This window comes from Phycodurus eques, chromosome 16 (assembly GCF_024500275.1).
Source record: "Phycodurus eques isolate BA_2022a chromosome 16, UOR_Pequ_1.1, whole genome shotgun sequence".
In the NCBI taxonomy this organism is placed as follows: Eukaryota; Metazoa; Chordata; class Actinopteri; order Syngnathiformes; family Syngnathidae; genus Phycodurus; species Phycodurus eques.
In genome coordinates, this window is record NC_084540.1 from 1697387 (window position 1) to 1718897 (window position 21511).

Below are 21511 nucleotides of genomic sequence, written 5' to 3' on the forward strand. Positions count from 1 at the left end.
TCTTGCCAGACCACATTAAACGCACACCAACACAACCACTTTTTATGAACAGATCATTTCATCTAACGCACAATTTGGGTGCACACGTAAAGTCTTACCAGACCACGCCAAAGGCTCCGTATCCGATGGGCCGGTCGGGCTCCATCTCGGCCGGGGTGGGCACCTCGCTGGCCGGGTTGCTGTACGGCTGCGGCACGGCGGCCCCACCGCCCGCGTTGCCTCCCAGGGTGGTGGGGTGCCTGGGGGTCCCGGCGGCAGGGGCCGCGGGTGGCCCGCTGACGCATGGGGTGGCGCTGAGGGCGGCCGAGGGGGCTCCGCACGACGAGTTCACGTAGAAGTACTTATGGGCCAAGTCAGAACCGGAGAACAAGTCGCCGCAAAGCGTCTGGCGCCCCGCGCCGTGAAAGGCCATCCTCGGAGCCCGGCGGTCCTCCTGCTGGCCGGCTAGACGCGGAGTCGCCGCGGCTGCAAGCTGGACATGACCCGCCACGTCCGCCAAGGCGCCGCCGTGGACGCGGCTTACATTTAAACACGCGAAAAAAAGTTCAAAGTGCGTTTGATGATAACTAAAAGAAACACTTCAGTCGACGGACGCCTCGGAACGAAGCGAGCTAAATGCTAGCCCACTAATACTAGAGAGCGCCAGAGTCCAAAGGCGGAAAAAAAAGTATACATATATAAATATATATATATAATTATTTTTTTTTTTTAACGAGTATGATACTCAAAAGTCAATTTGTTATCGGGTAGGAGCTAACACGTAGTCGTGTAAGTCGGAGTTCACAGTTAACTGTGTTGCAAAGGCGCTAACAGCTAGCTGTAAAACACAAATTAAAAAGATAAGTTAGCCGTGTTGCTAAGGAGCTAACACTTAGCTGGGTTAATATGAGCGAACAGTTAACCGTGAAAACAAAATACAAAAAAATAACAGTTGGCTGTGTTGTTAAGCAGCTATCGGGACTGGCAAGGAGGCTAAGCGGCGATGACCCACATCCTCGCATCGCTCGGCGACACTGACCTACATACTAAGGAAAAACAACGCAATTCCCATCAAGTTGCTTCAAACTACACGCTCACACGAAAGGCCACTCAACGCAAGAGCGACCATAGACGTCAAGAGTTTTGGCGGGGGGAAAAAACAGAAGAGTTTGGGGACGATGAGAGCCGTGCAGCTAGCTTGTCAGCGCTCGTTCAATTTGTTGGACAAGATGAAGGAAAGAAGGAGAAGTGGAAGCAGCTGCTGTAGCCTGGTGGCCGACGGAAGCGGACGCCGCTCCAGCCTGCTGCGAGGTAGCTCCTTGCTCCTGTCGACCGAGGAGGAGGAGGAGGAGGAGGAGGAGGAGGAGCCGGGCACGGAAAAGCCCAAGCGGGGGGAGGGGAGCTGCTGCTGCTGCTGCTGCTGCTCCTTCGGTTATTTTATGAAAATAACATAACATTACAGCTGATACTGAAAAAGGGACACAAATGAAAGGATGAGATTATTTTGCCCACATTGGCCTGAAACTATCACATTCCTCTATGTTAGCATGTTTACTTATTGTTTATTTTCACTGGGCAGCAAAATTAACACGAGCTAATTTAACATTACTGTACTTGCAAACCATTCCGCTTAAATTCATACATTTATTTCATAGGTAGCTTTTATTTTGAAAACTAAAAATGATTCGTGCTTCCGGTCATCGAGGCGTGAAGGTACGTCACGCTAAACGCAGCAACATCGACGACGTACAAAGTTCACTTTCCTGCATTTAATACACTCAACGGGCATCTTTATGCACAAGCACGGAAAAGGGATTACAGTACTGGATGGAAGCGTATCCGGGCCATCTGTGTTCCCATTTCAATTTAGACGTTGATTTTTGATTCGATTAGTTACACTGGAATCTTGATTTTTTTTTTATTGATTGTTTTACACTGAATTAGGACTGCAACCAATGAATATTTTGATCACTGATTCATCTTTTTTCCCCAATTAATCTGATTAAAAAAATTATAATAATTCCATGCCTTGATTCAAAAACAGGACATTATTTCAAACTGAGTGTAGAAAATGCACAAACATAAATTGATTATGATTCAGTCGCTGGTTTGGCCCGTAACGTCAGAAAATGGGCAAAAATGTTGATCATTGTTTTCCAAAGTAAAAGCAGATGTCTTACTTTAATTCCTTCAAGGAGGACTTCACGACTCAGACAATATTGTTGAGAAGCTGAAATTCTGACAATTTGGATCATCCTCATTTAGACAAGGTCTCTAAATGATGAATCAATTATCACAATAGTTTATTAATTTCATCATCAATTAGTAGCCAATCGCTGCACCTCTACACTGAAATTTTGAGATTTTATTACACTTAATTGTTTAGATGTTTACTTTTTTTTACACACATTTTTTGGAGATGATATTTTTACATTTTAATTTTGAGAAAAAAAATAATTTTTTAGATTAGATTTTTGGGGAGTTTTCATTTTTTTTAGAAATAATTTTTAAATGTTGATTTTTTTTTTAACACAGAAATTTAGTTTGCAGTTTTTTACAGTGAGCTTTTCTTTTCTTTTTAAATCTTTTTTACACTGATTTTTTTTAGACGTTGAATTATTTTATACCAAATTTCTGGGAGATGAAATTTTTACACAGAATTTTGCAGATGATTAGTTTTTTTTTTTTTTTTTTTTTTTTTACACAATGTTTTTGAGAAGTAAAACATACACATTTTCTACACTAACCTTTTTTGAGAAGTTGAATTTTTGGATGTTGAATTTTCGAGATGTTGAATTATTTTACACTGAACTTTTGAAGAGGTTGGCGTTTTTTGTTTTTTTACGTAGAATTTTTCCAATGTGAATATATTGATGGTGAACAAACTCAGTGTCAGAAATTCAAATTCAAACGAAGCTGGCACATATATACTTCCATATTAGCGGACCACTGAGGGGAGCTACAAAGTACAGGTTAAATTCATCATTGAGCACATTCAATGTTGATATACAAAAACTGCACGCACGCACGCACGCACATGCTGACGTCACCGAAGAATCCCAGCAGCGTGTCACGCATGCATGAGAATCCATGGAATGTTTTTCGGATAAAAACAGGAATTTATACAAAGTCTGGAGAGTCTCTCTTACTCTCTCCCTCACGTCCCCGTCGCTGGCCTTGCCCCCCCGCACGTTGGCGGCAAATGTCGATGATGTAACACAAAGGAGAAGGTGCGAGCGTTATGAGGCCTTGGACCCCCAAATTCTGAGCAGGTTCTGATAACATCATGATGTCATCAAAGCCAAGCACGATGAGGCCGAGATGTCCGTGTTGGGAATCCCTTCCTATCAACTATATATAGTGGCTGATATAGCAAGTCGGCTAGAAATGTATCCCACAATGGGTCTTGAATCCCGATGAGTGAACGATTTCGAACGCAGTGATCATTCACTCATTCCCGACTCCCGAATAACGACACGCTATAGTGGACCTAGGTCCTAGGTCCACTATAGTGTGTAAAAATCCTCTATCTAGTGCCCTCAATGTATCCCACCATGTATCTTGATTGTACCGAAGCATTGGTAACGAGAAAAAGTAAATATATCCCATGATTCTTTGCGCAGATACAGAATCAGGTTTCCATAGTGTTGTTTACATTTCACCACGAGACAAATTCATGGGTCACGGTGCAAAAATATGCATCTGGTGTTCCCTCACGTATTTGAAATGTACCTCTTTTTTTTAACCTATTCTCTGTTGTTTGCTGAAGTCGCTTTTTTTGGTTTTCAAGCCAAAGCACCGTTCAATGTCAAAGCAGTGCTTTGGGGCCATGTTTTTGCCAAGGAACTATGTTGAGGTGAGTTGAGGAGCTTCATTTAGTGATTCAGTGCCATCTCGGTGCTATGGAACTATGTTGAAGTGAGCTGAGGAGCTTTGTGTAGCGCTTTGCCGCCATCTCGGTGCCAGGGAACTATGTTGGAGTGCGTTAAGGAGCTTCATGTAGTGCTTTGGCACTGTCTTGGTGCTGAGGAATTATGTTGACGTGATTTGAGGAGCTTCAGGTAGCGCTTTGCCACCATCTTCAAGCATCTTGGAACCAAGGAACTAAGGCGAAGCTCAGACTACACAACCTTTTTTTGTTGTTCACGACGGTCTTCAGACTGCCAGACACGGTGTCATAAATTTGTTCTGTCTCTTGTACCAGGCGAGCGTGTGCAAGTATGACAAGGACCATCGTGTGCTGTGGCCGAGAGCACGGTCCGCGGGGGCACAGGTCAAAAGCAGCTGTCAATCTGTCATGGCAACGGAGGCACTTTGTGTCATGGTGGCTATCCTTTGCTCGGACAGGGAAAAGAGACTTTGGACTCGTTCCTGGATGGCGGGAGAGGGGAGTATGGCTGTCTATCCTCCAAGCAGAACTTGAAGTAACACATTTGGGAACACCTTGATGTTTGCTAATAGCTTCGAGCTAACGTTTGCTATCAGCTTCACTATAAACGGGAGGGGGAAAATAGTAAGGATGAGGGAATGTGTAGCCTACTCTAGTGAAGTGAGAGAAGTATGTTTGCAAAATGTCGATACAGCACGTTCCTTTCCTTTTTGTCCACCTCCGAAGTGATGGAGGGCGCTCTGTCTTCCTATTGGTGAATGTGAAGGAACATATCAAAGGACCAGTACAGGACGTCACTATGCGGAAAAAACAAAACAAAAGAAAAATGCCTGACGTGCCAGACTTACTGAGTCGTGGTCACGATGCGTCCCAGATGCCAGATCGGCAATCTTTGATTCCGTCACGCTACACGAGGTAATGACGCTTGTTCTGTTTTTAAGTGACTTGGGAAACATCATGTAGGGCTTTGGCAACGTTTTGTAGCATATTGGGGCCAAGGAGAACAATGTTGAAGTGACTTGAGGAGCTCCATGGCGCTTTACTGATGTGTCAACTACAAAGTTTAATCAGACTGCGTTGAGAATGATTCACTCATGCCCAACTCCCTCACCACTATCAAGGTATTTCTCGTGGTGGAACTATCTCGGTCCACTAGACAAAAATCTAGTGGAGTCTACTGATTATGGAGTAGGGAATGAGCAACAATGATTCACAACGACATTGCTGTGGCTCAGTTGGTAGAGCGGGTCGCCCAGTGACTGAATGGTTCAAATCCCGGCTCCGACTCTCCGCTGCCGTAGTCCCTGGGCAAGACACTGAACCCTAAATTACTCCCAGCGGAACCAGCAACCCACTGGTGTATGAATGTGTGCGTGAATGGGTGAATGTGTGATCTGTAAAGCGCTCTCGGCACCGTGATGGTGTAGATAAAACGCTATATTAGTACACTCCATTTAACAGTTACAGCGGCTACGGAAAGTATTCAGACTCCCTTAAATTTTGCACTCTTTGTTATATTGCAGCCATGTGCTAAAATCATTGAAGTTCCTTTTTCCCTCATTATTGTACACACAGCACCCCATACTGATGGGGGAAAAAAAAAAGGGAATTGTGGAAATTTTTGCAGATTTATCCAAAAAGAAAAACTGAAATATCACACAGCCAAAAGTATTCAGACCCTTTGCTCAGTATTTAGTCAAAGCACCCTTTTGAGCTAATACAGCCACGAGTCTTTTTGGGAATGCTGCAACAAGTTTTTCACACCTGGATTTGGGGATCATCTCCCATTCCTCCTTGCACATCCTCTCCAGTTCTGTCAGGTGTGATGGTGAACATTGGTGGGCAACCATTTTCAGGTCTTTTCAGAGATGCTCAATTGGGTTTAAGTCAGCGCTCTGGCTGGGCCATTCAAAAACACGGAGTTCTTCTGAAGCCACTCCTTCGGTATTTTAGCTGTGTGCTTAGGGTCATTGTCTTTTTTGAAGGTGAACCTTCGGCCCAGTCTGAGGTCCTGAGCACTCTGGAGAAGGTTTTAGTCCAGGATATCCCCGTACTTGGCCGCAGTCATCTTTCCTTCGATTGCAACCGGTCGTCCTGTCCCTGCAGCTGAAAACCACCCCCACAGCATGATGCTGCCACCACCACGCTTCACTGTTGGGACTGTAGTGGACAGGTGATGAGCAGTGCCTGGTTTTCTCCACACATACCACTTAGAATTAAGGCCAACAATTTCTATCTTGGTCCCATCAGACCAGAGAATCTTATTTCTCACCATCTTGGAGTCCTTCAGGTGTTTCTTAGCAAACTGCATGCGGCCTTTCATGAGTCTTGCACTGAGGAGAGGCTTCCGTCGGGCCACTGTGCCATAAAGCCCCGACTGGTGGAGGGCTGCAGTGATGGTTGACCTTTCGAGAACTTTCTCCCACCTCCCGACTGTAACTCTGTATCTCAGCCACAGTGATCTTTGGGTTCTTCTTTACCTTTCTCACCAAGGCTCTTCTCCCCCGATGGTTCTGATTGGCCGGACGGCCAGCTCTTGGAAGAGTTCTGGTCATCCCAAACGTCTTCCATTTAGGGATTATGGAGGCCACTGTGCTCTTAGGAACCTTAAGTGCAGCAGAACGTTTTGTTTTTTTTGTAACCTTGGCCAGATCTGTGCCTTGCCACAATTCTGTCTCTGAGCTCTTCAGGCAGTTCCTTTGACCTCATGATTCTCATTTGCTCTGACATGCACTGTGAGGTGTAAGGTCTCATATAGACAGGGGTGTGGCTTTCCTAATGAAGTCCAATCAGCATAATCAAACACAGCTGGACTCCAATGAAGGTGTCGAACCATCTCTAGGATGATCAGAAGAAATGGACAGCAACCGAGTTCAATATACGAGTGTCACAGCAAAGGGTCTGAATACTTCTGGCTGTGTGATATTTCAGTTTGTCTTTTTTAATAAATTCAGGCAAAAGTTTCAACAATTCCGTTTTTTTCTGTCAATATGGGGTGCTATGTGTACATTCATGATGAAAAAAATGAACAAATGATTTTAACAAATGGCTGCAATATAACAAAGAGTGAAAGATTTAAGGGGGTCTGAAAACTTTCCGTACCCACTGTACGTAGCCACAGTGGTCTCAGCCTCATCCCACTTGGACCCCAAATAGCGAACAGTTTCTAATGATGTCAGTATCATGGTGTCATCATGATGTCATCAAGAGTTCCCCACACGCTGACCCCGCCTCCCCCCTGCCGCCCTGCTCGTGCTAGCTGTGCGCCTGCGCGGTGATGCTGGAGCAGTCAGTCACCAGCAGCCCCACCGTGCTGCTGCCACCCCCTCCCCCGGACACGGCGACGGCCACGCCGGGCGGGGCTTCGCCCACGGGGCCGACGCCTCCAGGGTCGGGCTCCGCCTGGTTGGCGTGCGTACCCATGTGGCCCTGCAGCTGGGTGGTGGTCTTGCACTGCACACCGCACAGCTGGCACAGGAGCACCCCGCCAGGCCCCGCCCCACCGAAGCCGCCACGGGCGCCACCGCTCTCCTTCCACTCCTGGCCGTGGTGCTTTTGCGCATGGACCCGCAAGTATGTCAGCGTGGTGAAGCCTGCAAGGCAAAAACGGCACGACGTCAAACTGGACCCCTTTCCCGCTGTGGCTGAAACATTGACGACACTTTGTTTATCGAACAACTCTCCACCGTGTGTGAGATTAATAAAGCAGTGCCTTGACTTAAGAGTTTAATTCAGTCTGTGACCAAGCTCGCCACTTTGTACTGTATGTCAAATCAAGTTTCCCCTTTGAAATGAATTGAAATGCCCTTAATCCGTTCCAGCTCTCAAAACATCCGTTTTTTGGTTACGTTTTTTTCATTGAGAAAAATAGCACTGTATTGTATCAAAATTAGGCTATATAGGAGTTTAAGGCTTTGTGCCTTAAAGTCGTTGATGTGCAGCCTTTTCCAAAGGAGAGTTCCCCATATTGCCAGCCCATCTCGAGCATTTCGAGTAATCTTTCAAGACCCAGAGAATATTGTGTTCTGTGACAATATAAGCACTGCACCTACCGAAAGAAAGAGTAGATGCTTTTCCTTCACCAGAAAATAAGTGTTTCTACGTTTTTCCATTCTTTAGTACTCAGCAGTAGAACATGGGTTGGCTTCACCGAAAACACCAGTTTCTGACCAAAAAGCAGAGAAAACAGTGACTTTGATGCCAATATGTTTTGGTTTTGTGACATTCATCCACACATACACAGCTACAGCTAAGAAACGTGCCGTGAGGCTGACTCACCGCATGGCTCGAGGTGAACGTCAGTGACTTTTTTATCAACTGCGTCACCTTTTCCTACTTCCTACTACCTTGAGACATACTCTGTTGATAACATACTCTGTTGGAGTGTGACATGCCTAAACCTGACTGACTTCCAACATGTTGGCATTTCTCTCCTTCATAATCGACGTGACAAGACGAGAGTCCTCGCCTCATCTTTATCTTGCGCTGATCTCTAAATCCAAATGCAACGCCACAATCGAGAGGGATCTGTTAGTCATCAGAGTGGTTTGCAAACCCGAATTTGACAGACAAGCTGGGCAAGTTCCTCTTCCGTGCCTACCCACTGAAAAACGTACTTTGCAAATATGTTAGTTCTTGTCAGTAAACAGTTGGATTCCAGTAAACCAATAGATGTGTCCATGGGAGTCAATGAGTTCATTGCTCTATTTTTTTTTTTTTTTACCTGTCCTGTTCAGCTGCATGGCCATGCAGAATGGTGAATCCGTCCGCCTAATATGCTGGAACAGTTTTGCTGAGCAGCGGGGGAGTTTGAAATACTCCCTCTGCTTTGTTTTTTAAAGTATTCTGATGTCTATTGAAAACGCAGCCGGACAGAAAAGCGGCTTTAGGGGACAGACAGAGGGACAGACCGGACAGGGGGGAAAAAGGGTGCGAACCGTAGCAGAACAATAGTAAGACAATCTAGATATTTGACCACAAGTAACGTTCCAACAGTCAAATAATGTTCTTCATTGTGGACGGGGGGGACACCCGGTGAAGACAAGCAACAACTAACCAATAGGACAAGATGAGAGAGGACGGAAAAGCGCAGGACAGGATGTGGGAAATGAGCAAGGCACCCGCCAACAGGGCCCCACGCAGGAGCCAGCTGCCACCTGAAAAAGGTCACAGCTTTGCCAAAAGCGAGGCCGTGTTAAGCGCCCGCCACAAGGATTGACGGGCGAGGGCGCCAGGAGAAGGCAGAGGAAGGCGGGGACCCAAGGAGGGGAAGGGGTGGGGGCAACCCATCTCCCGGCTGCCCGACAACCGAAGGTCCCAGGAGTCAAGCCGAGAGAAATGTGAATTCCCACCACCCACCCTATTACTATGGCAACCGTTATCCCTGTAACACGATCGCGTGTTGTGGGGTATCGTGCATTAAAATCGTTATATTTTTTCACTACACTCGATTTTTTTCAATTCACTGAATCTCACTCCTAACTCTCACAAAACAAAGCAAAAAGATAGACCAATCGATTGATCGTAACTGGGAAAACTCATAAGTCAAGGTACTGCTGTGTACGAGAGCTATTATTGGAATCAACTGTGTTTGTCTCTTCACTGCGGTTGCAGAGGTGGCACGCGTGGTGCTGCGATTGGTTGTGCACCCGCATGTGGTCCGTGATGTACGCCGCCGAGAGAAGTTTCCCGCAGATGTGACATGGCACCTTCTCCTCGTGGCGGATCAGGTGCGCTCGCAGGCGGTCCCGCGTGGCGAACGCTGACGTGCACGTCTGCGGGCAAGACAAAAAAGACCACCAAGACAATCGGCTTGAGTGCAACGGTCGGCCGGGCTCATTCAAAAGGGTCGTGGGCGGCGTTACCGTGCACTTGAAGGGTCTCTCAGTGGAATGCACCTGACGCACGTGACTATTGAGGTGGTCCGGGCTGAAACAAAACAAACACCAGACAATAGTCAAGAATAATCCGGTGAACCCGTGTTATATCATGGTTCATCATTCGTGCCCCTGCAATATTGTAGATAGTTGTTTTTTTGTATTTATTTTGAGCCACAAACCTTCAGTGCAGTACCATGTTGTGCCACGACATACCTGGCAGCACTGAGCTGTACTGGAAGATGAAGAGCAAGTAATTAAGAGCAAGAAGAGGCAGAGACGCTCCCCAGCTCACCTCCTATAACGGTTGTTGCGTCCATGTCACAAAGAGAATATATGGCTGTGAGTATTGTTGTTTGCCCAGTTTGCATGTGTTCCTGTTCCGTGTGCACTGAAGTAGCAGTTGTTTGACGGTTTAGAATTGCCCCAACGTCGATGCTAATTTCCATTATACCATCTAGGGTGTTTCACATTATACAACCCCAATCCCAATGAAGTTGGGACATTGTGTTAAACAGGCATAAAAACAGAATACAATGATTTGCAAATCATGTTCAACCTATATTTAATGGAATACACTACAAAGACAAGATATTTAATGTCCAAACTGATCAACTTGATTGTTTTGAGCAAATAATCATGAACTTTAAATTTTATGGCTGCAACATGTTCCAAAAAAGCTGGGACAGGGTCATGTTTACCACGCGGTGTTACATCACCTTTTCTTCTTCAGCTGTTCAACAGTCCGGGGTCTCCATTGTCGTATTTTACGCTTCATAATGCGGCACACATTTTCAATGGGAGACAGGTCTGGACTGCAGGCAGGCCAGTCTAGTACCCGCACTCTTTTACTACTAAGCCACGCTGTTGTAACACGTGCACAATGTGGTTTGGCATTGTCTTGCTGAAATAAGCAGGGACGTCCATGAAAAAGACGTCGCTTGGATGGCAGCATGCTTCTTCAAAACCTGTATGTACCTTTCAGCATTAATGGTGCTTTCTCAGATGTGTAAGTTCCCCATGCCATTGGCACTAACACAGCCCCATACCATCAGACATGCTGGCTTTTGAACTTTGCGTCCATAAGAGTCCGGATGGTTCTTGTCCTCTTTGGCCCGGAGGACACGACGTCCACAATTTCCAAAAACAATTTGAAATGTGGACTCCATGGACCACAGAACACTTTTCCACTTTGCATCGGTCCATCATAGATGAGCTCGGGCCCAGAGAAGCCGGCGGCGTTTCTGGGTGTTGTTGGTAAATGGTTTTTGCTTTGGATAGTAGAGTTTTAATTTACACTTACTGATGTAGCGCCGAACTGTATTTAACTGACATTGGTTTTCTGAAGTGTTCCTGAGCCCATGTGGGGATATCCGTTTCACATGGATGTCGGTTTTTGATGCAGTGCCGGCTGAAGGATCGAAGGTCACGGCCATTCAATGTTGGTTTCCGGCCTTGCCGCTTACATGCAGTGATCGAACGACCCGACTTCATTGGAATTGGGGTTGTATTTGGTTTTATTTGTCAGGTTTACAGTAAACTTGGAAGTGACAAACAGCTTGAAGCCAGCATGCGCTCCCTCTTATTTGCACAACTGTGTGAGTGGGAATCTTCTCTTGGTTTCCTCAAAGTGATGTTATATGATAATATCACCCACTTCTTGACATTGAGAATAAGACAAGGCGCTAAGGAATACAACGGTGCCTTGCAATACGAATGACCAGACGTGTTTTTTTTAAGATTTCCGTTTCCGTTCGAGGTCAATTTGAGATACGAGCATTGTATGGTGGCAGTGTACGCAACTCAACTGAACATGAACTCAACTCATAGAGAATTACAAAACAACCACATCAATTTGTCTTCGGAACATCCACTAACTTAATGCTAACACACAATGCCAAACCCGTAGATGGGCTAACGAAATAGCATCGGCTTTGTGGTTTTATAGTTCTTTAAGCAATGTATATTTGAACACAAACAGTGCATCAAAAAAAAAAAAAAAAAAACAGGCATATATTTTTATATCCTCAGTGAAAAATAATTTGTATTACTGCAGTTCACTAAAGGGTCTATCTCACTGGCAGAGACGTCTACGGTGACCTGGAAGTGCAAAACAATACGACAAATTGTGAAACACTTATATTTAAGAAAACACATGAACAAAAGCAGAAACACTTTTACAGAAGACGAAACAAATTACAATTGAGACAACCTGGAAAGGGAACGTCCCATTTCACAGAAATCCCACGCCCTTTTTTCGACAAGACCCGCCCCGCTTCAACGTGACTGGGAAGGGTAGGCTACGCAGATGTAACGAGATGTCCATCCCAAATATAATTAAAAAAAAACCAAGAGGTTAATTATGCTTAGGGTTGGGTTTAAGGCAGTTTAGGATGAGTTATGGTGAAGATTATGGTGGTTAGGGCTGGCGCACAGCGAGCACCGCCGCCAAACCCGACGGCACTGTGGCGCAGTGTGTGTGGTTTGGCAACTGTTTCCTTGAGCGGCCGATCGGGTGGCCGCTGGTTTTGACGCGATTCAAAATTATAATATCTGTTGCATGAAATCAAAACGCACAGAAGATTTCCCTCACTGTGAAAATACATTTACGGGTTTGCGAGCCGTACCGCCGCGTTGCCTCGGCTCAAGTCATATAAATAGTACGTAAAGCATCAAATGCTGTTTTACCTCAATACTAACCTATATTCCTAATGTATAATGCGCCTGTGCATGAAAAGCGAAGTTTGTGAGCAGAAGGTATGTTCAAATGGATGGAACCGACAGCTTCCTTGCAAATATCCACACTTTCCCTTGAATTCTCACCAGCATCCTCTCTCTTTAGAAACCTGCCTCTTCCGGAACTCTTAATCTATCTTTTTATGGTTTAAGAAATGTGATTATGTACAATATATTGTATATAGAGCATCAAACGCCTATACAGGCTCGCTGTTCAGGGCGTCCACGTGATCAATAGCTCAAAGTGCGGGGATGCTCTTATTTTTATGCGACGGTCGGGTCCGGTCTCGTTCGACCACGTTGCGCAGTGTTCGGCAGGCTTTAGGGTTAATGCCATGAATAGTAACGCCTCCACACTTAATAAGTCACATACTTTTACCTTCTGGAAGCAGTAGGGCAGTGTCCTACTGGGATACAGCAGCCAATCATAGTGCAGCGGCGCGTGTCCGGGAGCCAGTAATATTGGAGCAGGGCGTGTCCTTCCAGGAAAATGCGCTGAATTGCCAATAATGTTGGACGTTCCCTTTCCGGATTGTCTCAATTGTAATTTGTTTCACCTTTTGTAAGCGTTTCGGCTTTTGTTCATTAGTTTTCTGAAATGTACAATTGTTTGACTATTTGTTATATTGTTTTGCACCTCCAGGCCAACGCAGACGTCGCAGAGGCGGCTGGACTGATCAGTAGCAGCGACTCCGGGAACCCGGGAGACCGAAACATCGCTTGCGCTATCAGCAGGAAGATGTATGGGAGACATCTCCAGACAACGTGACAACCAATACACCCGGAGGTCACTGATGTTGGCCTATTACAGTGTAAATATTATTTCAACCAATATATCATGAAAATAATCTATGTTGTGTGTGCATGCCGTGTGCGTGCTGCCACGCTCAGCCGACGGAGCACAGACACGGGGACAGTCCGCTAATGAGGTTGAAGCGGGGATAGGTAGAGATACATTTCGATGACTTTTGATTGCAGTTTTGTGACGAGCCACGTGAAGCTCTTTCTCTACAGTGAGCATATGGAGCAGTCTCCAAAAGGTCTCCAATGAAATTCAACGTGTTTGATTTCACCGCGACTCCCCGGCAACCTGGCTCGTCGTCGCTCCAGGAGACGTCACGAAGATGTCTGCACAACAAGCGGAGACTCGAGTCGCCATCAGGTCTCCGGGCCAGTGGGATCGGAGTCACTTACAGTTAGTTGCGAAATCTTCATTTGTGTCTGCATGACTGTATGATATTGCCCCACGGTGGCCAAGTCGTGCACAGTGACACAGTCACAATGAGTACATAATGATACGCAGTGTTTCATTCTTCGCGTTCTGTTTAAATACTTTGTTGCTGTATGTTTTGGGGAAGGCTGGAACAAATTAATGGCATTTCCAATCATTTCAATGGGGAAACATGATTTGAGACACAAACCAATTCAACTTGTATCTCAAGGCAACAATGTGTTCACTGTAATTATTACTGTATTAGTGGTGGTAGTAGCATAAGTAGTCAAGTTAGGAGGACTCCTTCGGCCCATTTTAGCACAATCAGAAGCCTGAAGAGAGTAGTACCACATGGAAAAGACCCAAGGCCAGATGGTGTGGGGACGTACCGTGAGAAAGCCTTGGCGCAATGCGGGCACACGTAGGGCTTCTCGACACCACCCTGGTGCGAGCGCACGTGGTAGCTCATGCGGTCTTTCCTCTTGAAGCGCTGCTGACAGACGGGACACGAGTAGGGCTTCTCGTCCGAGTGCGACAGCCGGTGGCGGTTCAGATGGTAGACGTCGCGGAAGGCCTTCCCGCATGCCTCGCACGCGTGGTTTTTGCGCACCTGCTGGTTGGCGCCGCCGGGGTTGGGAGGGGCGGCAGCGGCAGGGCTGGGATTCTGCGGGGCGGGAGCAGAAGGCTGCCTGGTCATTTTCATTTTCAGGGGGCGTTGCTCGAAAGTAAAAGCAGATGTTTGCAAATGTCAAAGATCATCAGTCGGCTTTCATGGCGGACGAAAGAAATCTGAAAATATTTGCTGCTGAGAGGCTGAAATCAGAGGATTTGGACACCTTGAAGAATGTGCCTCAACGATTCATCTATTCATTGTTTTTTTCCATCCGGTTTCTATTTGTAAATGTTATCTAAAGACAACACATAATAGGTTTGTTTAATCCATCCATCCATTTTCTGTACCGCTCATCCTCACTAGGGTCGCAGGCGACTTTTGGGCGAGAGGCTGCACTCCTCTGTCAGAAATCTTGCAAGGAGCACCTGATCAAGGCAAATTTATGGTGGTATGATTGGCTTTCCACTTACCTATTATGGCCCCAACCGTGCTCACTGGAACATTTAGGAGCATAGATATGCGCCTGTAACCAATGCCATCGTTATGTTTTGCAACAATGAGTTTGCAATGGTCTTGAGACAGCGCTTTACTCTTATCCATCATGAGATGTTCCTCGATCAGGTGCTCGTCACAAGATTTCTGACAGAGGAGTGCGAAGAATAATTAGAAGAGTTGTCCAAGAGCCAAAGACCACCTGTGGAGAGCTTCAAAAAGACCCGGAATTGGCAGGTACTGTTTTCACAAGGAAAACGGTGAGTAATGTACTTCGCCGCCATGGCCTGTATGCACGCTCATCACGTAAGACCGCATTGCTGGGGGAAAGAAGCTTGTCAAAGCTCGTTTAAAGTTTGCTGAACAACATTTGGACAAGACAGTTAAATACTGGGAGAACATAGTCTTGTCGGATGAGAGCAAAATTGAACTGTTCGGATGCCATAATGCACACCACGTTTGGAGGAGAAATGGCACTGCACATCACCCTAAAAACACCATACCAACAGTGACGTTCGGAGGTGGGAACATGATGGGGTGAGGCTGCTTTCCAACAAATGGTACTGGTAAACTTCACATAACTGAAGGAAGGATGAATGGGCAAATGTACCGAGACATTCTTGACAAAAATCTGCTGCCATCTACGAGGAGGATGAAAATGAAACGAGGGTGGACATTTCAGTAGGATAATGATCCAAAACATACTGCCAAGGAAACTCTCAATTGGTTTCAACGAAAAAAAGATTGAGCTGCTAGAATGGCCCAGCCAATCATCTGATCCAATCGAAAATCTATGGAAAGAACTGAAACTCAAGGTCCATAAAAGAAGCCCACGGAACCTTCAAGATTTGAAGACTGCTTGTGTGGAGGAATGGGCCAAAATCACACCAGAGCAGTGCATGCGACTAGTTTCTCCATACAGGGAGGTGTCTTGAAGCTGTCATTGCAAACAAAGGCTTTTGTACAAAGTATGAAATAAATACCAGTGGCGGCACTGAAAAAGATGGGCTTTAAAAAAAAAAAAAAAAAAAAAAAAAACAAGAAACATTGAGAAAATGATCTTCCAATAGAACAGGAAAAATTGTCTTTGCATTATTTTTAAAAACAAGTCATTTAGAGGGAAAATGTTTGCATTGAGGCAAAAATTGATCAAAGTTCCCACTGAAATTTTGAAAGTCGCTAAATTTACTAGCCTGCTTTTTTCTACTTGCGAAGGTAGTCGAAAAGGTTGCTAAAAGTAGCAACAAACGTGCTAAGCTGGCATCAACACCTGATCGGTCTAAGGCACCCACCTGCTCCACGGCGCTCACCACCACCATCGTCGACGACTGGACGGGCTGCGTGGCCGGCATCGCCATGGTGATGGTCACCGGGGCGATGGACACTGACACCTGCTGGCCAGGCTGGGGAAGGGCGTCGAGGGCGTCAGGGGACGCGGTCTCCGGCGGCTGCTGCTGTGGCGGCAGGGCGAGCTGAAGGAGGGAGAGGGGGATGCTCTGTTTGGGGAGTGCCTTGCCGCCACCCTCCTCCTTCTCACGGGCAGCACGGTCCTTCATCTTGATGCCCGTGTGCACCGACTGGTGGCGCCGCAGGTTGTAGCTATTCTTGAACTCCTTGTTGCATGTCGCGCAGATGTGGGCGGGGCGCGGCCCTTTGGGCGGCAACGCTTTCACTAGTCGCGGGGTGGGGGTGAACATTTAATACAGCAAAGGTGATACAGTATTTATCACATGCATACATACAGGGTTCCCCAAAAATGTACAATGTTCCCCCGACACCACGGTTCATCATTCGTGCTCTTTTCTATATTGCAGATTTTGAAGCTATTGTCTTTTTAGTCGTTTTTACAGTATGTACGGGCAAGTCCAAATTTAGAGTTGCGCACCTTCAGTGTAGTACCATGATTGGCCACAAGTTACCAGGCAGCATTGAGCTCTATTGGAAGTGATCTACTGCAGTTAAGCGCAAGAAGAAGAGGCAGAGAAGGTCTCCGACTAAGCTTCAGGTATGGTTTCCAATGAGGAGAATCTATACCGTGAGTATTGTTGTATGCGTTGCTACTCTGCGTGTGTTAAAGTAGCAGAATCGTTGTGACATCTGTGCTGTTCTGTGTCTATGGTGTTTTGCGCTATGCACTGTATTGCCAAAGGTATTTGCTCACCTGCCTTGACTCACTTAGGAATTTAAGTGACATCCCATTCCTAATCCACAGGGTTGAATATGACGTCAGTCCACCCACTGCAGCTATAACAGCTTCAATTCTTCTGGGAAGGCTGTCCACAAGGTTTATGAGTAAGTTCATGGTCATTTTTGACCATTCTTGCAGAAGCGCATTTGTGAGATCACACACTGATGTTGGATGAGAAGGCCTGGCTCTCAGTCTCCGCTCTAAGTCATCCCAAAGGTGTTCTATTGGGTTAAGGTCAGGACTCTGCAGGTCAGTCAAGTTCATCCTGTCATCCATGTCTTTATGGACCTCGCTTTATGCACTGGTGCACAGTCACGTTGGAAGAGGAAGGGGCCGGCTCCAAATTTGGAATTGTCCAAAATCTCTTCGTATGCTGAAGCATTCAGAGTTCCGTTCGCTGGAACTAAGGGGTCAAGCCCAGCTCCTGAAAAACAGAATTCCCCCTCCACCAAACTTTACACGTGGCACAATGCAGTCAGGCAAGTACCGGTCTCCTGGCAACCGCCAATCCCGGACTTGTGCATCAGATTGCCAGATGGAGAAGCGTGATTCGCCACTCCAGAGAACACATCGCCACTCCTCTAGAGTCCAGTGGCGGCTTGCTTTACACCACTGCAATGGTTGCTTGCACTTTTGCACTGATGCTTTTTCGCGTTTATTTTAGTCTTCAAACCAACGTAAGCGCAGATAACAAAAAAATAGATAAATATTGATTCAAATATGTAACTTTTAGCTGAAACATGACTTAATGAATATTGAGTCAATTAGGCTAGTTCCACACACATTGCCTTTTAGTTCCTAGGTTTGATATCGATACCGGTGATAAAGAACCTCGAGTCAAATGTTTCATTTTAGTCTATGCCACGGGCTGCTAAGAAAATGGATCTTCATAATTTGGACACCCTTTATTTAAACCATGCAAACCTTTTTGAGCCAGAATCATTTGGAACCGGAATCGAATGAAAAACCCGATTTGGAACCGGAATCGCTCAAATTCAAACAAAATTCAAATCCCAACCCTACTCGTAAGTCAAACTAGCACTGCACATTTTTAGGGGGCCACTCTTTTGCCCCCTCTGAGGCCCTCACCAGGAAGCGGCTCCTCGCTGAGGGCGGCGGTGTCCACGGTGGACGGCGGCGTCACCAGGTGCTCGCCCAAGGGACTTTCGGCCGAGCCGCTCAGATCGGGCAGGAGCTCCGCCTGCAGAGGCGCCTCCTGTTGGCCTGGAGTCGCCGGCGTCTGGAGTCGCCAAATGGACATGGTTAAATACAGTGGATGGATGGATGGATGGATGGATGGATAGACAGACAGACACTTTATTCATCCTATGAGGAAAATTAAAACTGTAAAACGTACAAATCCACTCGTATTAATACTACATTACAAACAACACAGTACGAACAAAAAGAGCAGCATTGTGGGTGGATTGAAATTGTTTAAATCCTCGCTACACAAGAAAAAAAAATGATTGAGACGTTGCATGTTGGTTTATGGTAAGTGATAGTTAAATTATGCTCCAGTCATATTTGTACAATGAGTATCAAGTGGGAAATGTAATATTATTGACAGTGATATATATTGATACAATGGTGCATTATAATACACCAAATATGTACAGTATAGGAAACATCTGTTTATAGACAAATATAATATTGTAGTTCAATTTCACATTATTAATTGAAATTGTGAATTATCAATCATTAATTATCTTTCTTTACCACTTATCCCATCAAACTAAAGGTCATTGGCCATCCACATCAGTTTATCTTGTATGTTTATGTGACCGCTTCGAACATTTTGTCCCTCTCGCATGTCTAAAGTTGGACAGAATATGAGAAACAACCCTCAGGATCATGACACCCACAAGAATATTCGCATCACCGCCACATCTCGATAAGTTAGAACAGTATCGAAAGCTTCATTTAGTTGGATAGTTCAATAAGTGAAACTCATACCATGGAGATGCACTACGTACACACTCAGAGTTCATTTTTAATATAAAGAAAATGTTGAATATCCACTCAAAAAGTTACAACTTTCATAGATTAGAGATTCAGGGCCCACAATTTAAACAATAACTTTAAGTATTTGTTTATTTGTACATAATTTGGACTTCCAGCTCATAAAACCCACAAAATCAGGAATTCAAAACATTTGAATACTGTGAAGAAATCCCCATTTACTTCTCAGTTTTTGTAGGAAAAAAAAAGGAAAGAAATTAGGGTCACATTAAATCAATCAAAATATGGTACTTTCAAAACAATTTGTTCATCTTCAATACTTGGTTGGGAATCCCGTTGCTTGAATCACTGCCTCGATCCACCGTGACATTGAGGCAATCAGCCTGTGGCACTGCCTGGGAGTTATGGGCGCCCAGATGCTTGCTGTCAGTTCTTCTTTGTTTTTGGGTCCGGTGCCCCACATTTTCCTCTTGATAATACCCCATCGATTCTCAATGGGGTTTCGATACCAGCGAGTTGGCTGGCCAGTCGAGCACTGTGATGGCACGGGCATCAAATAAGGTTTTGGTGCTTCTCGCGGTCTGGGCAGGGGCCAGGTCCTGCTGGAAGATGAAATCTGCATCTCCGTACAGATGCTCAGCAGAAGGAATCATGAAGTCCTCGAAAACATTCTGGTAGACTGTTGCGGTGACCTTGGATTAAGAATGCAGCGTTGACCAACACCTGCACTCGACATTGTACCCCAAATCATGACTGACTGTGGATATTTCACACTGGACCTCAAGCAGGTCGGGTGCTGTTCTTCCTCCAAACCCTTGGACCTTGATTCCCAAACGAATGGCGCACTTTACTTTCATCGGAATAGAGGACCTCGGACCACTGTCCAAAATTCCAGACGCTTCCAACGTTGGCTCAGGTGCTTTGAGTTTAGGAGGTGATTAGTCTGTGACATTCTGTTTAAAACATTTATGGCCTGCAAAATTTGGGCTGATTTATTCACAGTCTTCCAATTTTTTGAATCCCTGATTTTGTAGGTTTTATGAGCTGGAAGCCCAAATTATGTAAAAATCAACAAATAAATACTTGAAATTGTTGAAATTGTGGGCCTTGAATCGATAATCGATGAAATGTTACGTTTTTGAATTGAATTATGGAAATAAACATTTCCATGATATGCCAATTCTTTGGAAAGGGTCTGTATACATATAGTTTTGATGATTATTAGCAAACAAAAACAAAATTCACCACCTGTCAAAACTAAAATATTACGGAACAAACAATCAAGAAACAATGTAAATGATTTTTAAGGTAGAAGTTAAACGGGCATTTGCCCTCCGGAAAGTATTTTCCCAAGTGTTTAATAAATCTACATATGAGTACTAAAATCAATGGACTGTACCTGTTTTGTCATACAGTCTTTAGTCTATATAAACATTGTTTTGGGGTGACATTGAAGGAGTCATCTTGATACAATGTTATACTGCGCAATACTACTCCTTATACCACAATTTTATTCTGATCGTCTTGCGTGAATATTTATCTTTTGTTTTAAATATTTTATACTTTATATTTGACATACTTTTGCAGTGGATGAGGGGCTGATCCCAACCTCACTGTTGAATGAACATATTGCTCGAGTAATAAATCATATATTGAGCAATATTATCTTTGTGAAGGCACAAGGTTTACATGGGATGGCGTCCCGGTGTGCTGACGGAATAAGAATTATAACGTACTGCCACAACTTCATTTATACATTGAGGTTCATGTGACAATGAAGTTATGCCTGCACCACAATTTACATAAAATAAATAGACGTGCTCCAAATACTGTTCTGTGTCCCCCCCAACACACACACACACATACACACACAGGAGGCACCTGGATGCAGGCGGCGGCTTGGGGGAAGACCCTGACCCCTGTGTGACCCCCCCACCCCTCCTCCCTTCCACACACACACCCGCCCCCCCCCCCCCCCAAAAAAAAGACCGAAAGTGAAACAAAGAACTTTGCTCTCACCTGAAAGAGGAAATTGCTCCACGAAGTGTCCATGCTGCAAGCGGCCAGCAAGCAGCCGGCAGGCCGCCCGGAGGCTTCCTCAGCCGGGAAAGGAACCGATAAACAGCTCGCTCAGTCGCAGCTAAATGACTCAAGAAATGATCAATTGTAATAATATTCGGTAACCGCTGGACGAGGTTTGCCCAAATCGCACTTCTTGACTATTTTGCCGCAAACATGATGAATTTAGATGCGCCAAAACGCAGGCTGTTCCAATTGTACCTTTTCTGGCATTTGTTTATGTCTGCTGTCATAAAATGCCGCATGCAAAGTACCAATAAAGTAATGGAGAGGAGGATGGATGTGATCATGTATGATGTAAACGTGCTAATGATCGCCAGCAGACATTTATCAGCGACGGCTCCGCCGGAGGCCTTCGCAAGGATTCCAAGCCTCGGCCTCGCGTAGGGCTCCTCCCCAGACTAGGAAGCTCCCGGTCGGCCGCCGTCCCTGGCTCCGCCTCGGTGTTTGAATGGCCAGGATAACATCTTTCTCTTTTTTTTCC

General features: G+C 45.4%; 2 protein-coding genes across 3 annotated transcripts in view; both read right to left on the bottom strand.

Annotated features, from left to right (window-relative positions):
• nlk1 (nemo-like kinase, type 1) overlaps positions 1-5376 on the bottom strand; it is a 16769-nt gene extending 11393 nt beyond the window's left edge. Inside the window, exon 1 of the mRNA XM_061701243.1 lies at positions 99-5376. Within this exon, the coding sequence (XP_061557227.1) occupies positions 99-412 (314 nt within the window). The 5' untranslated portion in view covers positions 413-5376. The remainder of the gene's footprint in view (positions 1-98) is intronic.
• Positions 5376-21508, bottom strand: LOC133415296 (myc-associated zinc finger protein). Of its 2 annotated transcripts, none has more exons than XM_061701244.1 (7): positions 20968-21508; positions 18076-18226; positions 16091-16470; positions 14083-14357; positions 9733-9796; positions 9471-9642; positions 5376-7461 (listed from the first exon to the last, which is right to left on the bottom strand). In XM_061701244.1, exons 1-7 carry the CDS (start codon positions 20998-21000, stop codon positions 7124-7126), a joined length of 1413 nt encoding a protein of 470 aa, XP_061557228.1. In that variant the 5' UTR covers positions 21001-21508; the 3' UTR covers positions 5376-7123. The 2 variants fall into 2 exon arrangements, with proteins under 2 accessions (XP_061557228.1, XP_061557229.1); XM_061701245.1 differs by lacking the exon at positions 5376-7461 and adding an exon at positions 7936-8033.
• Positions 21509-21511: the final 3 nt, after the last annotated feature.